General features: G+C 44.0%; 1 protein-coding gene and 1 pseudogene across 3 annotated transcripts in view; one reads left to right on the top strand and one right to left on the bottom strand.

The window, feature by feature from the left end:
• Positions 1-20713, bottom strand: part of Prdm2 (PR domain containing 2, with ZNF domain) — an 87034-nt gene that overhangs the window by 21249 nt on the left and 45072 nt on the right. The window contains exons 6-8 of one of the 3 annotated variants that reach the window (XM_013022285.1): positions 11602-11712; positions 3866-8276; positions 76-1222 (exon numbers count right to left, since the gene is read on the bottom strand). The exons of 1 other annotated variant lie outside the window; for it this stretch is intronic. In XM_013022285.1, coding sequence (XP_012877739.1) covers positions 1210-1222; positions 3866-8276; positions 11602-11712 — 4535 coding nt within the window. In that variant the 3' untranslated portion in view covers positions 76-1209. Of the gene's footprint in view, positions 1-75; positions 1223-3865; positions 8277-11601; positions 11713-20713 lie in introns of those variants that run through there. One more of the 3 variants, XM_013022284.1, reaches the window with a different exon arrangement.
• On the top strand, positions 10506-11033 carry LOC105989915 (annotated as a pseudogene).

Below are 20713 nucleotides of genomic sequence, written 5' to 3'. Positions count from 1 at the left end.
CCAGATTAACAATGCAAACAAAAATGAAAACGTAAATCACGTATGATACAATTGAAGCATCCAAAACAATTTAAATAATTTTAAATAGTTTATTTTTAAACCGCTACAAATGCATTTGATACAATATTTCAACATGAAGTCCCCATAACAGAAATGTAACAAAATGGGAATGACAGTGAAAGAGTTAAAGTGGCACAAGTTCACCAAATAAGCATTCAACTACAATCTTTAAGAGGTAGATTACTTTTGAAGTTGATAACAAAAACAGTATGAATAAAATGCAGGCATTTTCCACCAACTCTGTCATTAATTTTTGGGGGAGTGGGGGAGAAGCATAAAAACGCATAGAGAATGATACTGCTACACATAAGAGGCCAATTTGTTGCTTTTAATCTCTGCTAGAGACTTGCGTGAGCCTGGGATGTGCACTGATTTATACTTACGCGTGGACTATCCAGGCCTGCAGAGCACTCTGTGTATTGACATACCGCTACATCATCTCTCATAATACAATAGCTATAAATTAGTGCCAGATAACAATCTGAGAGGATAATGTCCATTTGGATATATACAAGACATTAGGCATAAAGAGGCATAAGAGTCCATATCCAATGTGGTTTCCTCTCCATTATGCTGGCAATCTGCTTATGATTTTTAAAAAGGGGTGAGGGAAGGATGGGAAGAGATCAGCCCAGTGCCTCTCTCTCTCTCTCTCTTTCTCTCTGTAATTCACGTTAACAGAAAGGCCATCAAGAGCTGGTGTGTGAAAGAACGTTTTAAACTGAGTGCATCATATCTGTTATCCCTGAAATCTACAATCAACTGCTGATAGAGAACTTGCTTTGCAAGGTTCAATTCAAGCATTCCCTTCTCTATGTGCCAAACACACCCGGGGCCACACTGAGACCTGAGTCCTAGTCCCGACGAGGAGCCTGTGTGGCTAGCCCGTCTCACAGTGCCCTTCTCTTTGGATCTCAGTTCCCTGGGAGCCCAGCTTGCATGTGGGCACCAGTGAAGAAGCAGATGCCTGACTCTAACCAGGGCAACAAGGAGCCTGCCGGCAAGCAGCTGTATGTTACAGCTTTTGAGTCAGCTTCAAATGGTCTTGCAAGGTTGGTAGATTTCATATCCTTTGCCGTAGTGCTTATCCTAAGTTGAGCATGCAATATCTTTTAGTCAATTAAGGGCTGTTTTGTTTGGGGGGCTTTTCTACAGGAAGTTCCTAGAAAATAAGAAAACTGAAGATAAATGACAACATAACACAATCGTACATGAATTGACCATGTTAAAAGAAAAAGGTGAAGGGACCATAAGACAAATGTTATCAAGACAAACATAAATGACTCTGAAGGCATTTGCATTTGGAACTCAGTGTCCTACTCCAAAGCCACAGGCCAGGATAATTATGGCAGGCTCGTTTCTCAGGGTCATTTCCAAGCCATGTGGCAGAGATGTGTCAGGGGAAGCGAGTGCTGTACTTCAACTCATGAAGAGGGATCTGGTATGGCATTTTGTCTGGCTTTTCTACCTTTCAGTTTTCTGGACTAGTTGCAGTCTGCTTCTGTAAACCCTTAATGGCACAAAGGCTGGTGGCTCCTGGAAGTGATCAACTGACAAAGTCCACAGAGCCCTCTGTTAAATGGCAAACTAGCTACAACTACATACTGGAGGTGGGCAGGCCTTCAGCTGGCTTTCAAATGAGGTGCGTTGTTATAAAAAAAAAAAAAAAGCAGGAAAAGGATATACTGCTAGTTTTAGGACAAGAGCCCAGCATGCCCATGGAGGGAGGGAGAGTTAGGTCTTGGTTTAAAGCAGGTGTTCTGCATCACAAAACCATCTCTGAACTGAATTTGTACGTGGAAACATACTGAAGCAAGAAGACAACTAGAAGGTAAACCACTCCATACCAGTTAACACAACAAACATGTGGAGATGAGGCCTAATCTGTGTCAGCTGGGATGATGAGTTATCAACATCCAGCATACAGATGCCCCAGCTTTGAGGTCAGGAATGCCAGCTTTGTACAAAGTACTAGGACAACCCAAGTAAGCTCTGAAGAAATACCCACCACTCTCATGCCCAATAAAAATAGGATGTTCTCTTGGACACGTGCTTTGCAACTCCTCAAAGCACTTTACAAGGTTACTGGGTAAGTGCCCTGGTCCCTGGGTAGCAGCCATGGTCCCACAGCTATGACCCCAGCACAGCTCCAGTGCCTCACAAGGGACAAACAGCCAAAAGGGTGACTGCTGCCACCATCTATCTACCAACCAGTTGGCACATTACCTTATTTTCTTATCTATCTTTTCAGTCCAAATTTGACTCAAGCAATGTAATCCTCTAACTATGAAGCAAAGCAAAACAATTAACATTAGAATAAAGGAGGGAGAAACACTTCTTAAGGCACGCTAGCCCTTAGCAACTTTAAGGGCTCTTTGAACTAAGTACTATGAAAGAATGAACAAACTTCACAAATGAGCGTCATTTCTTGACAGCTTTTCTTATCAACTTTATCCCTGAGCTCTCACTATGCTGCTGGCAGGGAACCTCTATGACACAGGCTGAGCCCATGCAGGTACACAGATCCATCAGGCAATTCCAAGGCACACCAATCTATGGGTCGCCTTGGCCACTGCATGTTCCTGAAGAACTCGCTCCTTCACTTCCCCAGGGAACCACCAGTGAGTGTTCCTGATGTCTTCAGCCCTGCTACAAAGCACATCAGCTTCAAGAATTCTATGCAGTAATCACCTCACCTCTGTGTTTCATGCCTTCTCTAAGAGGCCACTCCAGTTAGTCCTTATTCTGTCTGCTTTAAAACTCTGAACATTGTAGCTATGAAAGCCCAGGGTCGGGTCAGGCTACATATTCTGGAAAGAGAAGATTCGAAAGCATTTGCAGAAATGCCATTTGATGACAAATGAGAGAGCTTCACAAGAACCTGATCTACAGGCATTATTTGGGAACCAGCAAGAATTCTAGGAATGCACATCGACTCAGGGTAAGTGGCTCAGAAACCTCTAGAAGTCAATGTCACAAACTTAACTAAGGCCACATCTTTCTATCTGTCCCTGAGAACAGTTCTCAATGTGGGAAGAGCATGGAATAAGGCAGAAAAGTCAGCTCAAATCTGAGACGAGTCATTAAACTCACTACTGGTGAAAAGGCACTAACAAACAACCTGCCCTGGTCACCACAGGCCTAAAAGAGTTGGGGGGGGGGGAGGAGAACAGGGGGAGGGGAAATGGGGAGCTGGGAAAAAGGGGTCCCTTCCTACAGCTCTAAGCACCCTCTCTTCTCTTCACCTTTGGAACCTGGCTCGCTGATCACTCACCCTATGGCTAGAGGCAGGGAAGGGAAGACCCTAAGGCATTTATAGAAATACAGTGGGTTTTTTTTTTTACCAACATGGCAAGTGCTTAAAATTCAAACTATTAGTGAGAGAAAGCATCAATATTAAAAGTACCAGTTTATTATTGCTAACTATGTGGAAATCACAGCTACTACCCAAGACCAGTTTGCTAATGACCTCACTCACATTCCACCTCAACCGAAGACATGATTTATGATCAGGAAATAATACAAGTGACTGAGATAATATCCAAGATAATATAAACCAAGTGTAAGAAACCTTGTCTTTTCACATGGGGTACTTTCAAGGGCTTTCCCATGGATTCAAACTCAAAGAAATGGTACCACTTTTTGAGTCCTTGGTCTGAAATAACAAGTATTTATTCATTCATCTCTACAAGAGTCAAAGCAGTAACCATTCATGCCTAGAGCTTGTCAAAATCTTGCAGGAGAAGAGTTAAACCAGAACACCATTTCCTGCACCAGCCTTACCTCCCCCAAGCTCCGGGCTTACCTGAAGTCCTTCAGCTCGTGCCTGGCACTGCTGTCCTCACTCCTGTTCTCACTCAGATCCGCAGCAGCTGCCAGCTGAAGGCTTCGAGTAATCGGGCCCCCACTCCGTTCTCTAGATTTTACATTGAACCGGTCTGTTCTCTTCTTACTTGTCAGAGCAGACTTATTCTGCAAAACAGCTTTGCTTTTCTGTACCCTCACATGCAGGGTCCGGGACGGTTTGTTTGAGAGCTGAGCAGAATGGTTCTTGGCCACAGCTTTGGATTTCCTGCCCTCCATGTGGGTCATTTTGGCCATTCTTACGGGGCTGGAGTTTCTTAAAGAGGAGTTTGTTTTTTTGGCCTTGACCGAAGCTGCAAACTTGACGTTCTGCTTGGACCTGAAGGACGAGGAGGGCAACGAGACTTGTCCAGGACCTGAGCTGCGAGCTCTGGTCTTGCCCAGAGGTGCCTGCGTGCTCTGCATCTTGATCTCAGCATCTGCGGTCCGCCGGCGGTGGCTGCTGCTGTGATTCTTCTCCCCGCTTGCAGGAGACGGGTGGCCACTTTTCTTGGAGGAGTGAGAAACTTTTCTTTTGGAAGGAGAAAGGGGCTTTTTGGGGCAGCTGAAAGCGGCATGCTTGTTCAGGCTGCCAATGTACGTGAACTCCCTGTTGCAGTAAGGGCAGATGTGTGAGGACGACTCAGTAGCATTTCTCAAGTCAGCCTTCTGCTTGGCAGATTTGTTTTTTTGAAGGATTGCTTTCTGGACAAGTTGGTTTTTTTTCTTCAAGGCATTTAATTTCAGCTTGTTTGGTGACATTTTGCTGAGCTCCACACTGAAGTTCAGTCTTTTGGGCTGCCCCATTCTTCTGAAAGCATTTTTCCCAGGGCCATCTGAAACTACCACTCCATTTTTGGGCTGCACGGTTTGTTTCAAAGGTACCGGGTTTTTCTTGGGAGTGTACCTCTTCTTGTCACTGGCAGAGGCACATGCCAGGATGTGTTTGTGCAACTCAGGCATGTTGTCAACGCCTTTCCCGCATTTTGTGCAGCGGATGGCCGTGGTGAAAGTCTGCGGAATATTGTGGGTAGTAAAGTTTGTAGCTGTCACCCCAATACCCATGGGGTTTCGGTGATGGTACTGAAATGGGGGTGGCTTAAAGCTTGGGTAATGCTGATTGAGACCCAATCGAACATCTGGATCTTTTGTCTTTATTCCAGAAGCCATTATTTTTATGGTGGTGTAAAGCTCCTCAGAGGAATCATTTAATTCCTCTTCTTCTTTTGAAGGTTCCAGAGCATCTTCTGGCAAGCCCTGCATATGCTCCATGTGGGCCTTGCTGGGGTCTGTAAAGTTCTGGGGCCTTAAGGTCCCGCTTTCAAACTCATGGTGTGTACACACTTGGTCTGGGTGGAGATCTCGCTGGTGTTGCTGTAAATTGCACAAAAAAGCAAATTCCTTTTTACATACAGAACACACAAAGATATTCCCAACTCCATGAAGCATAAAGCGATGCTCTGATAAATCAGTTTTATCCTTAAAAAGCTGGACACAAAATTCACATTTGAAGGGCCATTCTTCAGCATGAATAGATAAATGCTTGGTTAGATCTTTAATGGAAAGAAAAGGTGATTCACAGACATTGCAAATGAAGTTTTTGCTGAATGTTTCCTGAATAACATCCTGTTCAACTGCAGGCTGGGGCTCTTCCCTGGGCTTCACACCTTCAGTCTCTAACTCCTCCTGTTTCAAAGTTATTGAAGGGAGAACAGCCTCCAGATTGTCCCCAGAGGAAACTACTGATGACACTGCTGACAGAGGGGGTGGTGAAGGGGAGGAGGAGGCAGGGGAAGACGAGAATGAGGAGGAGGAGGATGAGGAGGCAGAGGAGGTAGAGGAGGAAGAAAGCTTAGGAGGTCCAGGTGAAGCAGCAGACACAAGTGGCTCCACAGGAGGGATGGGAGAGGGGGAAGGAGACACTGTTGGGGACAGAATTGGAAGGGGAGACTGGGCAGTGGCATTTGAGAGTGGAGAGGGACATGGGCGAGGAGAAGCATCACAAGAGGGGGTAGGAAGAGGGACAGTAGGCAGCAGAGGAGGGGGCGGAGTGGCAACAGTTAACACAGGAGGGCAGGGTGGAGGGGAAGTGGGGTCCGTGGGGACCAAGAGAGGAGGCAGCTGAGAAGAAGACAGGGAAGTGGTCTGCAGGGTGGGTGATGAGGGACAAGCTTCAGGTGGGGACTCAACAGCAGGGGCAGAGAAGCTGGAGTCAGGACCCAGGTCAGGGTCTGGCTGGGCATCTAGGGATTTACAAGGACTCGGGCTCCTGGCCATGTCAGGAGCAGCTTCCCCGGGCACATCGATGCCATTGTACTCATTAAGCAGGACCTTCTGCAGCATGCATGTGGTTGGTTTCTTTTTCTTTCCAGAACTACAGGCTGGCGGTGCCAAATGGTTTTCTTTGAGTTCCTTGCCCTCCAGGTCAAGGCAAGGCTTTTTATGCACACTGAGATCTAAGACAGCCTCCCACTGGACTGGGGTCTTGCCTGCGCCTTCCATCTTCTGCTTGACACCACTGGACAAATCCAGGGGCTGCTGGTTGCACACATTGCTGAAAGTGGAAGAGGCTGCCCACTCTTTTGATACTTTGTATTCTTCAAAGCAAGGAGGGCTCCCAGCTTCTCTCTCATCTCTTCCAGACAAACTCCAGGCAGGCGAGTCACCACGGCTTTCTAACCTGGGCTTCTTGGAAGATAGAACTGTGTCTGTCCATACCATCTTCCCATCGCTTGGCTTACCAAAGTCCCGAAGGGCAGGGCTGTGCTGCGGAGAGCTGGGTGGGGAGCTGGTCCGCCTCTTAAATCTACTGGAGGTCCCCGGTAACATGGATGCTGGCGTAGACACACACACAGGACCTAACTTAGGGATCTCAGTGGCTGAAACCCCTGCAGGAGGAGTCAGCTTGTCCTGGGTTTGGAGAAGCTGCTTGAGCTTTGATGACAAATACACACTTTTTTCTTTATGGAAAGACACTGCCTCAGTCGTTGCTACACTAAGAGGCAGAGTTAAGGAGCATGGTGGGGCCCCAGGCTCAGAATCCATTTCCGTTTTAATCTTGGGGAGCACTGGTGGACTGGCAGTCCTCCGTTTCTTGGACTCACAGTTTGTGCTGCTGGGAGGCTCCTTCGGAAGATCATCGCTTACTGGAACCGGGGCAGTCTTTATATTTTGAGTAATCTCTACCGTAACTGGAGTGAGAAGACAATTTATGTCATACAAGTCTGCTGAATTAGACTCCATCTCGATCACATCACAGTTACTAGTGCTGCTGTTGGTCTGAATCTTACCATCAATGTAGTAATTTAAGTTTTCAGAGATATTGCTAGAAATATCCATGATGTATACATCATCGGCCTCTCCTTCCTCCTCTGGCTCGGTGCTTGGAACGTAGACATTCTGGGTAGGCTGGGCCTGTTCTGCTGGGGGCTGTGGCTCTTCTACAAAGCCTCCTTTCCGCCGGACACCTTTGGGAATCAGGTGGCGTTCATGAACTCTGCGTTGATGCCGTCTCATATTTGTATGAGTTCCAAAAACCTTCTTACAGTATTTGCATGGATGAAGTTCTTTCACTTCCCCATTCTCCTCTACAATGGACGAATTTACTGTTTCCTGGGAGGCATTCTCTGAGTTCAAGATCAAACAGTCTTGCCCAAGTGGAGGATTTGACTCATCTTTAGGAAGAGCTTTTTCTCCAGAAACTTTGCCATCAGCCAGCTCTTCTGGAGGCTGTAGTATCAGGCTAGGTTTTCGTTTTAACCCTGCTTCATGGCGCCGCTCGTGCCGCCTCCTGTTAATCTGAGTGCCAAATGCCTTCCCACAGTATTTGCACTTGAAAGCATGATTGACTGTAGACATGTGGATGTGCATGTGACGCTCGAGTCCCTGCTTGGTTGTAAACTTCCTTTCACAATGCTGACAAGGAAACATGAAAGTGTCAAGCACATCTCCATTGGCTGCCTCCTCCGTTCTGGGGACTTTGGTAAGGGGTGGCACTTCCTCAGAGTCTTCAGGAGGTTCTTTTGAAATGATTTTTGGTTCTTCTAACAAATCCTCTAGCTTCTCATCACACCGTATTTCTGGTTCTTTCTCAGAGCTTTCATTTGGCATGTCGGCTTCTTCTTCCCCATCTTCTTCCAGCTCATCATCCTCACCATCATCTTCCTCCTCCTCTTCCTCCTCCTCCTCTTCCACTTCCTCCACATCATTGATCTCACAATCTGTGGCTTGTTTCCCACCTGGCTCTGGTTGTGGCTCACAGGCAGGGAGAGGGCCAGCCAGCTCTGGAGGCAGGTCCTGACTGCCCACCTCTGGGATAAGAGCTGGCTTTTCAGGCACCGAAGCCAAAGGCCTCTCTTCCTCTTCTTCAGGACCTAGAAGATCCAAGGAAGCAGAAACAGAGGTGAAGGCAAAACTAGGTGTTAAGCTTAATTCCTCTGATTCTAGCTACTTCTCACCTAAAATGCCTGAGAATATAATGAACAATAACTTCTACTTTATGCAGTTCATCTATAAACCTTTCTTCCACTCACTGAACAAATCTGTATAGAGTATCTATTTTGTATCAGGCAACATTCTGGGCATACAGACATGGTGGACATTCTTTTCTGTATCAGATCACACACAAGTATCTTTCTTTTCGGAAATTGTAAACAGTAATATTCAGTAGTCAATATTACATTTAAAGAGACTATTTGTAAATTCCATTCCTCATCACGCACAGAAACTATTAAACTCATCACCAGGTTAGATTCTTGATAGCATGGATAGAGCAGATGATCCTCTCTCCCATTCCTGTATAAAACTATATATTCAGAAACTAGACCACTTTCTAGGGCACATTGTTAGAAGTTCCTCAATCACAAAATTAGATCAAATTCTTACGCAGGTCACTTCTAAGTTTCTATGCTCAGCCCCATCTGGGACAGACAAGAGCTAGGCTGCAGGGGTCTCTAATAAGATGACAAGAGCCGGGCGACAGTGCTCATGCCTGTAATCCTAGCTACTCAGTAGGCTGAGATCTGAGGATTGTGGTTTGAAGCCACAGGAAAGTCCGTGAGACTCTTACTTCCAATTAGCCAACAAAGACCAGAAGTGGTACTGTGGCTCAAAGTGGCAGAGCACTAGCCTACCACTCAGGGACAGCAGCCAGGCCCTGAGTTCAAGCCCTACAACTGACCCCCCCCCCAAAACAACCTAAGAAGCCATGCAAAGATCAAGGAAAACAGTAAACATACAAGCTCTGAGTCAAGAGGTTGTGAGACAGGTTCAAGGAAGGACTGGGAAAGGAGCAGGAGAGGCTAGAATGGTAACCAGGGGCCTAGTTACCTCTACCTGCTAACACAAGTCATCACAAGCTGGCCTTAACACCTTGTGTCAATAGGGATCTACCAGAAGAATCTAACAGAAACGTAAAATGACTATAGTCAAGAGAATCCTGTTGGCTGCCATGAGGAAGAACAACAACTAGAGGTGGCCATGGGAGGAGGTAGGCAACAAGAAGAACAGTGTGAATTCCAGAAGGGCAGAGTGGTGACACGCTGGTGAAGAGTGGGGAAAGGTGGTGCAAGTAGTCAGACTGTGGACATAGACTTTGGACATGAAACTGATGACACTTGCTGACACACTGGCCATGTGAGCCACTGGAGCCAAGCAAGGACTGAACTACAGTAATCCTGCTTACCACACCAGAGGGCTGCAGGACAAGCAGATGTGGTCTATGCACTCATGAATGCAGTGGAGGTGGGCAGAGGACCAAAAGGAATAGCTGCTGCAAACTCTGAAAACAAGCTCAGTATCATCCCAGCCCTCTTGCTACGTCCTTGGAATACAGGCCTCACTTTTTTGCTAGTACTTGTAGCCCACCACTACACTGACTAGTAATGAGGCTCTTGTTTCTAAATAGAACCAGCTTTCTCTCCCCTAGACAAATTTCAGAAATTCTAAAAGCTTTCCACAACTGGGAAACTCATTCAATTTCAAATTAGGTCTCTTCTCAAATGTATTTTCAACAAATACCTAGAATATTGTTTCAATTATCAACACAAGACAAAAAAATGTACTTCTAGGATTCAGGAATCACTTCCTAAAGTTCATTTTCGATCACTATCTGTGGCTTCCTCGGATTAAAAAAGAGACTCTGAGAGATTGCTTTTCCCTATGATTGGCAACAACCCAATTTAAAACTGTCAGAAGTTATAGGAACCTAAATATGCACAGTTCCAGTAACTCTAATGCCCACACCAAGGCATGTCTACACACGTGATGTGGTGTGCTAAGACCTAAACATAAAGAGATGTGAGAGGAACACAAAGTGTAGTCTCAATCATTTGCTTATCATGTAAACTGTTTGCTGAGAAGAATGTAAAGAATCCAGGGGACCCCCAACTACACTGTTCAGGATCAACCTCATTCTGACCAGACACATCTCCCTCATTTTTGTATCAATAGACTCAATATAGTGGTTCAATTGCAACAAGCAAACTGCTTCACTGATTCAATACCTGCCTCTAAGAATTATTACATTATCAAAGGTCTAGAATATTAATGCTCAAAGGGACTAAAAGAACATTTTGTAGAGACACACAGAGATAAAAATAACAAAAGACGCTTTTCCAGCCTCGGCCTCAGACCCTGAAGCCGCCGTGATGTTGATGCCCAAGAAAAACCAGATTGCCATTTATGAACTCCTTTTTAAGGAGGGGGTTATGGTAGCCAAGAAGGATGTCCACATGCCCAAGCACCCAGAACTGGCAGACAAGAATGTACCCAACCTTCACGTCATGAAGGCTATGCAGTCTCTCAAGTCTCAGGGCTACATGAAGGAACAGTTTGCCTGGAGGCATTTTTATTGGTACCTAAGCAATGAGATATCCAGTATCTCCACCTGCCTCCCGAGATTGGGCCTGCTACTTTGTGATGCAGCCCACCTGAGACTGGAAGGCCTCAGACAAAAGGTGTGGAGGGCAAGTGGCCTGCAAGACTCACAAGAGGTGAAGCTGACAGACACCTACAGATGGAGTGCTGTGCCCCCTGGTGCTGACAAGAAAGCCAAGGCTGGGGCTGGTTCAGCAACTGAATTGCAGTTTAGAGGTGGATTTGGTCATGAATGTGGTCAGCCAACCCAGTAAAGATGGAGATTGTTTTGTGTTGAATAAACTTGTAGCCAGGAAAACAAAAACAAAAACAAAAACTTGCACTGTTTTATAAATGTCAAGTGTTTGATATTTTAAGTATTTATTTGAAGTATAAAGCATACGTTCAAGTGGACAAATTATAAAGTATATACAGCAAGGTAATTTTTATAAAATAAATGTGCCCATTTAGCCAGTGCACAGATCAGCAGTAGAACACTGCCAGTGTCCTGGAAGCCTCAGCCTTTCCTAGTCAGTCCTGCCTTTTGTCACCACAGATTTGTGTTGATAGCTGCACACTTCACTTTCTTTGTAAATGCAATCAAATAGGTTTCATTTTATTTCAACAAGAGAATAAGTTCATGTTTAATGAAGATGCTCTTGGGTAATTTCTTGAAAGGTAAGATGTGGAAGATTTGGGTCACCATATTAAATGTAGACAGTTTTGTTTGTTTGCTGTTTGATTCCTATATAGCTCTTGGACAATTCTCAGAAGAACAAGATAAGGCAACAACTAACTGGTTGTACATACCCAAATCAGACAAGTCCTGCATCATGAGCTTACCTTCCTCAGAGTCTCTCATATTTGCACAGCTGGAATCTGGATCACTGGCTTTCAGCTGTATGTCGTGGGCTTTATTTCCTTTGTTTTTATTTTCCTGGGATTTTTTCTTCCCTGAAACACAACATTTATTTATTTGCTCACTCAGTTGTTATCACTCTGAATTCTGGAAGGAGATGATTATTAACCCAATCATGGTACATTGTGTATTTGTAGGAAATTATTATCATTTTGGATTCCAAAAGAAAAGAATGGATGATGAATATATTTTTAAGCCAAGTTTTGGGAATTCGTTTCCTTCATAGTTACAGTACCCATCAAGTTAATAATCCTATACAAGTAACAGACACACAAGAGCATATTGGAGAAAAACAATATAGTATAACTTGGGAGCCCTTTTGGTTAAGACATAACTATTACTGTCAAAGCAAAATAAGAGAAGAGATTCCACAGAATTGTAAGGGATATGCACGCACACCGGTCAAGTATCAAACACAGGGTAATTATGAATAAATCACACGGGTCAGCATGTCTCTCAAAGGGCCCTATGGTTTTGACTAAGTCCAGCACAGTTCAGCATTTCACTAATGGTTGGAGGGATGAAGTTCAGGAAATACTAACTGCAGCATTTCAAGTCATTTCATACTTTAGGAACTGAGAAAATAAACTGAGGTCCAGAGAGAATGCAGTAAGGACATGAATTCATTACAGGCAGGTTCCAAAGCATAGGCATAACCCACAACTGCTACTCCGCCTTTGGCATATTTTTCCCTCCAAGAGCTGTTGTTCCTCTGTCTCAAGATGTAAGCAGATTCATACATCTTTCCTGGAACACTTCCTTTTCTCTAACTACTCTCCTCCACAGACCCCTACTGACACAATTGTCCCCCTTTTAGAAACAAGCCACTTTTATCACCGTATTAGCAAAATGAAAAACAAGAACCCATTTATAACTCCTGGAACATATGGAAAATTATATTCTCTACAACAGAGAATCATTAGAGGAACATGTCAAAAACAGATGACATAAAATAGCACCATCAAAAAAATAATAATTAGGATTGAGCCACATGCTGGTGGCTCATGCCTGTAATCTGTAGCTACTCAGGAGGCTGAGATCTGAGGATTACAGTTCAAAGCCAGACAAAGCAGGAAAGTGTATGAGACTCTTATCTCCAATTAACCACAAGAAAGAAAGAAAAAGAAACAGAGAGGGGGGGGCGGGCTGGAAAGGTGGCTTAGTGGTAGAGTGCTTGCCTTGCATGCATGGGTTCGATTCCTCAGCACCACATAAACAGAACAAGCCAGAAGTGGTGCTGTGGCTCAAGTGGTAGAGCACTAGCCTTGAGCTGAAGAGCTAAGGGACAGCACCCAGGCCAGAGTTCAGATCCCATGACCGACCAAAAGAAAAGAAAGAAAAAGAAAAAGAAAAGAAACCAAAAAAAAAGAAAGAAAAAGAAAAGAAAGAAAGCTGTAAGTGGAGTTGTGCCTCAAGTGGCAGAGCACTAGCCTTGAGTGAAAAAGGAAGGGGTCAGTATGCCTAGGCCCTGAGTCCAAGCCCTAATATTAGCACACACACAAAAAGTTTTTAGTTTGGTTAGCTTCTGTCCCATCCTGTACCCTAAAACTATAGTATGTAAGGTTTCCCTGTAATTCCTATTAATAAGCCTGTTTTTGTCCACAGGAAGTCACTACAGCTTGGGTACACAAGCACACGCTTCACTAAAGCCACATCTGGTGCAAACAGGAAGGGGCACAGTAGAGGGCAATGGATACAGACTATTTAATGGCCCTGCATGGAGATAGGCATCCATCTGTTTAGATGAGAACCTCCCTTTGCCAAACTAGCAGCACTTAGCCTAAATCTGATGGCAAAAGAGGCTCTGGAAGGAGCCACTTGCATTGATGGGAAATCTGGGTTGTCTCTTGTTAACCAGCTTACTTGTCCCTACTATGACACATGCCCTTCCTGTGTGAGGCCATATTAGATTACTGATACCAAATACAGTGTTATCTACCCACGCACATGCCAACAGAAATGACTATCTGCCTACACAGAATGACCTAATGCTCTTGGCACCACTGCTGTCTGAGAAAAGCCACGCTTCTTTCTTAACTGTGAAGCACCCTGGCCCAGCCCTTGACATGCTTCATTCAAAAGTTACACTGAGATGTTTTTCCCTGAATGAAAAGCCACAAAAATCTTCTAAGGCATCAGAACTACCATATGTCCCAAAGCAAATGGAAGAATGTGACCTTTTCTCACTGGCCACTTACATTCTATAGTGTATGAGATTTTAAGATAAACTAAAATAGAGAGGTATGGTCTAAACATAAATCTTATAGATTTATAAGTCCACGCTGTAAAATTGTGTTGTGATGTGGTCCCTTACAGAGACAATGCAAAGATTTCCTGCAATTCACTGTTGTGAAAAACCGAGTTAGCACTTCACATGCAAACAAAATCACACTGGCACTTAAGTACAGTACTGAATAAATGAAATTTGAATGCTTCCATTACAATGAAGCAAAAAACAACTTTACTAATACTGTTCACTAAAAAGTAACAAAATGTTAACTGCATAACTATTTTTAAAGCGCATTTTATTCTTTCCTGCTTAAAAGAATATTAGAAGACCTAGCTCAAACCAATGTCCATTTTTTGGACTCCCCAAACCTAATCCATGAGAAGTTTCCCTTTTACCTCAGCAAAGATGTTTGTATAAAAGTCATGACCTTCGAAGTATAGCCCACTGTGTAGAGATCAGAAGCCACTTGTACCCTACACAGATAGCTACAGGATATCCAGGTATCTTGACTGCATCATGTAAATTTGGATTAGGCTAATATAGATTAATTCTTTGTTGTGGGCGGAGAATGATGTGCAACACTGCTGTATTAACCCACAAATCAACAGTGGCCCCACCCCACTCCAATGTGATGTCCATGTATCAAGACATGGCCAATGTCCCTTGGGGAAGAATTTCTACCTGTTAAGAGCTAAGGGTGGGGGAGGGAGCTGGGAAGGTGGCTCAATGGTAGAGCGTGTGCCTTGCATGCCTGAGGCCCTGGGTTTGATGCCTCAGCACCACATAAGCAAAAAGAAAAAAGCCAGAAGTGGCGCTGTGGCTCAAGTGGTAGACCACTAGCCTTGAGCTGAAGAGCTGAGGGACAGCACCCAGGCCCAGAGTTCAGGGCCCACGACCGGACCCAAAAAAAAGAGCTACCAGGTTAGCCCAATATACTGTGTGATGGAAAACACTGACGACATGTAAGACTGTAGTGCGTGTATATATATTAAAAATTATAGTTGAGTACCTGAATAACACTGAGAAACCACTTGTAAAATGAAGGAATGCAACAGGTAGATTTATCACCAAAGTACTTTGGCAGACAATGACAACTGTGTATCATGGTCCTATGGCTCGTTCACTAAACCCGGATTTGCCTATCACATCAAACAGTTGTCTCATTCCACCAGAACCATCTCTCAAGACACCAGAGATGAAGGCACTCTAAAAACCGTCTGCCCTATTGGCTATTTTGTGGGAGATACCACAATGCCGAGGAGCCAGTAGTATTAATCAGGTTAGAACCAGAGTCCTGCTCACACTTATGCCTAGGGTCATGATACCCAACAGTGCAAGGACAGACAGAAGAATCTGCTACATTTCCTCAATCAGGAAACGTCTTCCCTGATACTTGTACTCTATGTCATCAAATGAAAAGAAAAAAAAATGGACAGGACACTGCCAAAGGGGATGGGGGCTTGTGAGTTTCCATCTTCCAGGCAAGAGGAGTGGCTGGCACGTGGCAAGTACACGAGTGCACTTACCATCGGGGTCCTGCAGAGTCCTGCATGGCGCTACTGCCAGCTGGCTGCTCCACTTGGTCTAGACAAGAAAGATACAGGAATGAAACACAGGAAGTGAAATGGCAATGAAAACAAAGAACAGCATGAAGGACAGGACAAACGACGTTATGTACAGAAGGAAAGGCAATGGGGAAGGAAGGAAAGCAGCAGTTATCTACCACAGCAAGATCTCCTCACAAAATCCCTGCATACTTAGCTGCTGATGCCAAGATCAATGAAGCAGATTCAATCTCAGGCGGATCAGCGTTCATATTTAATCTGATGCCCATACTACTGTGGACCACTCTGTTAGAAGACCCCAAAGTTCCAATTTATCCTCCTCTCCTTTCACAGAGTAAACATTCCTGGACTAGAGAGGAGAGTGACCTGCCTGAGGTCCCTTGACTGTCATTAGCTCAGGGGCCACAATTAAAACTCAAAGACAGTAACACCAGAAGTGCTCTTTCTGCTACAGTTATTTCTTAAGAGCAACAATGGCAATAAGCATACTTTTATTCTTTAGCGAACACACTTTACACCTATTGTTTCATTTGGCAAACAAAAAACAAAGTCATAAAAACTGAACACAGTTCAGTGGCTCAGGTTTATAACCCAACTACTTAGGAGGTGATCAGGAGGATATGGCTGCAGGCCAACACTGACAAACAAGGTAGCAAGAAACATCTAAACTAACAAACAAGCTAGGTATATTAGTACACATCTATAATCCCAGCTACACAGAGGCATAAGTAGGAGGTTCACAGTCTTGGCAAGTCCCAGGCAAAAACACAAGACCCTAAGTGAAAATGACTAAAGCAATGAGGGTTGTGGCATGGCTCAAGGGGTAGCTAGAGAGCCTGCCTACAAAGTGTGCAACCCCAAAGTTAAATCTTAGTACAGATAAATAAAACTGTAAATAAGTTATATATCAACTTCTACTGCATTTGTAAAGGAACACAATCAAATTGTAATTCAGCTTTTTTCCTTTTCAGTTTTTGACTTTAACAAGATCCGTCAAGCCCAGAAGCCTGATCTGAAAGGTCTGCCTGGCACTGAACAATCTCAATGTGTGAGCTTTTACTCTGTAGTAAAGTAAAAGCCATACCAGTGCTTCGACATCCTTAGACAACGGACAGTCAGCTTTACACTGGGAGTTGCAAAATCAAAACTGCCTAAAGCAGCACATGAGTAATTTAACCCAGTCTGGACTATGTTCTACTATTCTAATAAACTAGACAAATACAAGGAAATTCTAGAGAATAATGTTTCATTTTAAAAAAATGTTCAGGCAGCAAAGAGGATGCAGAATTCCAGAAGGTTTGCTCAAGTTACATTAAAAATTCATCACAGCAGTAAAGGCTCATGCATTTAGCAATTTCAATAATAGATGTGTAGGTGTGCTGTATCCTTAGTCACAAGCTAACAGCAGTATAAAAATCAACTGAACTCCAGAGCCCAGAAGCCAGGCCACCAGTCTTTCTTGAGCTTTCCCCTCTTATTTACATTCACAGTTGATTCCAAATCAGTCAAGACTGAATTAGAGTTCCACAGTTGTGGCATGGAAGGTCACTGAAGGACAGGACAACCCTGGACAGAATCAACTCCCTAAAGGTGACCTGCTCCCACTACCTCCTTCCTGTCCTCACCACCCACCCAGCCCTTCCTCCCCACAACTCGACTTCCATGCTCACCATTCCAGTGCAAGTCTACCAACTTCAGAATGCCAAGTCTAGGTGCCTGGGTTTCTCCTTGCTATGTTGATAGTGTGACATACCGACCTATCTTCTCTTTCCTACAATTCTCCCCAGCCCTGTGATGCTGCCCTGAGGCTTGACACAAACTTTCTTTTCTTCCTGCCCTTAGCAGGAGGGCCCTGGTGGCCCATCTGAGGGCTAGAACCATGCTTTCACACGAACGAAAACAGCTATACTAAGGGTAGAAAGGCTTAGAGAACACACAGATATGAGATCATGAGGTGAGAGAGAAAAGAAACAGAAGGCCATGGAGTAGGGGAGTCTTGAAGATCATCCTGGTCAGCTTCCCAAAGCTCATAAACACAGCTCTGAGGCTTCCTGTCATTTCATGAACCACCTCAAACCTCCCACCCAGTCAGCAGTGACACGGACTTCAACTCCCATCCAAATCTACCACTCTGACCTTTGTGTTCCAGTAGGACTGGGAGTGACACATTCTGGGTTGTAATTTCACTCCTAAAAAACAACCTAACAATGTCATCTGCCTCTCTGGCAAATGTGAGAAATTCACTAAAGCTTCAAGTTCATCATATTATCTTTTCACATTTCTGAGAGAAATGACAGTAGGTCGCTAGCATTCAGGGCATCTGGTTTACAGGGTTTGAGTTGCAAAAGGACAAGGAAGACAAGCTAACGTCTATGCTAAATGATCCCTTCCTAATGTTTTAAAAAGCTGAAATCCCCGTTTGAATATGTTGGTAAGGAGGAGAGTTGATGTGGCATTAAAAATGGTCAGTTGATGCTTTATAAGAACCAGTCAATGGGTGGGCAGGGGTTGGACTGCAGCATGGTTTTACATGTAGTAGATGTGAAGAGGAAAAAAGCTGGAAACAGATAAAATAAGGTTTCCCCTAGGAACCAAGGCTCTATCTAGTTCAATGTCTGCATCCAAAGGGCTTTGGGAGAAGTCAACAGGGTCACACAGGGGATGTGGCAATAGGGTAACTAGTGTCCAGGGTGGGGCCCTGTTGGTCCAAGCTGGGAGATGCTGCACGTTGTGTGATGTTTTTCACTTAAAACAACTCTGAAGTTCACCTGGCTGTAAGAAAATTCTGCTAAGCTCTCTTGGCAAAATCATACATCTTTTCCTGTAGTTAAACTTACCAAGAGTAGTGCTGTCTGTAATCCTGGAGGTGAATTATAAAAATAAAGTCTCCTTGGTTTTAAGTTGCTTGTGGTATTAAAACAGGGCTGGAGACTTTGCTTCCAACAGAAACAATGGAAAAGTTCTGCAGATCGCAGTAAATTCCTGACATAGCTGCTCCCTACCAGGGGGTGGTCGAGGAGCCTGGCTGTGGGCTCCCTCACTCTTCCAAAGGGCAGGCTACTAGGAGTTGGCAACAGTCACATCTGAAGGGAGTCATGCTTTTAATTTTTCTTTTTTTAAAAAAAGACTTTATAGTGGCTCCCCAAATACACTTTAACAAACTTAAGGTTTCCTACATTCTTTGAAATCTCAATGACTTAATTGTCACAAATACTTAAACATGCTGCTAACCTGTTCTATTTTATAATTTAATTTCTGCTCATGGTTTTTTTGTAGGCTTTATCTGTGTCAGTCCCTCCAGGCCACACTAGGGGGGTGTTGTGGGTGGGGGGGAGTTTAAGGACCCAAGGCAGAGGCATGCACTGGAGTGCCTGATAGCCCCACCTGGGGATCAAGAACCAACTCGTTCCCACCTGAAAAAAAAGTCCTTTCCTTTCAAAGCCCAGGAACTATAAGACTATATAACATTATAATCTCTTGAGTTCACTACCAAATTCAATTTAAAATATTTTTAGGAATAAAAATGTATAAGTAAATCTGAGACAAAATTTAACTTAAAACACAAAATACTTTAACATTGTTTATAGAAATGCACACAGAAGCAAGCATCACACCATCATTAACCAACAGAAAAGCAATGTAAAATGCATCCACAGATGAAGAGTCAAAGAGAATGGGTGGTGGCAGGCCCATAGCTCCAGGGCTGTGATGACTAGCGGTGGGCTTTCTTGGTTGACTAAGATGAACATAACAATAGATTATTTTTCAAAAAAATAAATGACAAGCCGGGCGCTGGTGGCTCACGCCTGTAATCCTAGCTACTCAGGAGGCTGAGATCTGAGGATCGCGGTTCAAAGCCAGCCCAGGCAGGAGAGACTGTGAGACTCCTATCTCCAATAAACCACCAGAAAACCGGAAGTGGCGCTGTAGCTCAAGTGGTAGAGCGCTCGCCTTGAGCTGAAGAGCTGAGGGACAGCGCCCAGGCCCAGAGTTCAAGCCCCATGACCGACAAAAAAAATAAAATAAAATAAATGACATCAGAAGCAAAATCAATGAGAAAACTGAAAATATTTTTCTGGTTGAGATTAACATACACCATTTTACAAAAGCACAATCTGGAAAAGGCCTCTGCTCTGCTGTGCCTCTACCACAGCAGAACTGTTTCTCTGTCCTCCACCTCCTTCTTGTACAATTGTTCACAAGTCCACTATTCTCAAATCCACAACCGTTACACATTCAAATGGAGTTGAAAATATTCTTAACTGGTACTAAATAGCCAGAATTGTTTCTTCATTTGATTGAGTGATGCTAACCTAATCTTCCGAGTCTTTTCTGTGTGCATCACATGACTTCAAACAAAAAACTAACATCTTCTTCCAAACAGCCACACATTTATTCATCTTCTTGTTTTACTGAAGTCTGCCATGACATCTGCTACTATGTAAATAAAAATCCAAACAATTATCTGTCAGTATTAACCTGAGGGTCAAGGTGCTCACAGTCAAGGGTGAGAGTAATGATCATATTATCTACTTTTATTTTGCATCTAGCTTAAGACTACCCATTTGAGTATATTCATTTTGCTAGAAGTTTCTAAGCACCTGAGCATTTAAAGACCTAACCTCTTCTCCCTACCATGAAGCCCTACCACCTATTCAGGTGCAACTGCAATTCTGTACAATTTATTTTCACATCAGATATGTAATATGGCCACGTCTTAACGAAGTTTGAAAGAAGCACATGCCACACAAGCCCGTGAAGACCCAATCATCATGCTTATGAACTGGAAAAGGATCTGTTCCACCTTTTTTTGCCAGGCAATCTAATCCTCCCTCTGGCAGCTCTCTCCTGCCATGCAGCACCCTCCACACCTGCTGCTATGCCCTTATCCGAAATTAAGGACCAGGACAGACATGGTGGCTCATACACATAATCTTAGCTACTCTCAGAAGTGAAAAGGCAAAGGCTAGGGAGGCCCCATCTCAACCAACAAGCCATGTGTGGTAGCTCCCATCTGCAATCCTAGCTAGGCAGGTGGAATGGGTAGGAAGAATGGTCAGGGCCAGCCCAGGCAAAAATAAGATCCCATCTGCAAAACAAAAAGTAGATCTAAAGAAAAACTGAAAAAATGTTTGAGAGCATAGCACAGAGGCTCACAGCCCTAAGTTCAACTCCAGTATTACAAAAAGTAAAATAAACAAAAAAAACTTTAAAAAGTTGTGGGTGGGGATAGGAGGAAAA

Source organism: Dipodomys ordii, unplaced genomic scaffold (genome assembly GCF_000151885.1).
Source record: "Dipodomys ordii isolate 6190 unplaced genomic scaffold, Dord_2.0 Scaffold61, whole genome shotgun sequence".
NCBI lineage: Eukaryota > Metazoa > Chordata > Mammalia > Rodentia > Heteromyidae > Dipodomys > Dipodomys ordii.
This window is presented reverse-complemented; position numbering and strand designations above follow the sequence as displayed.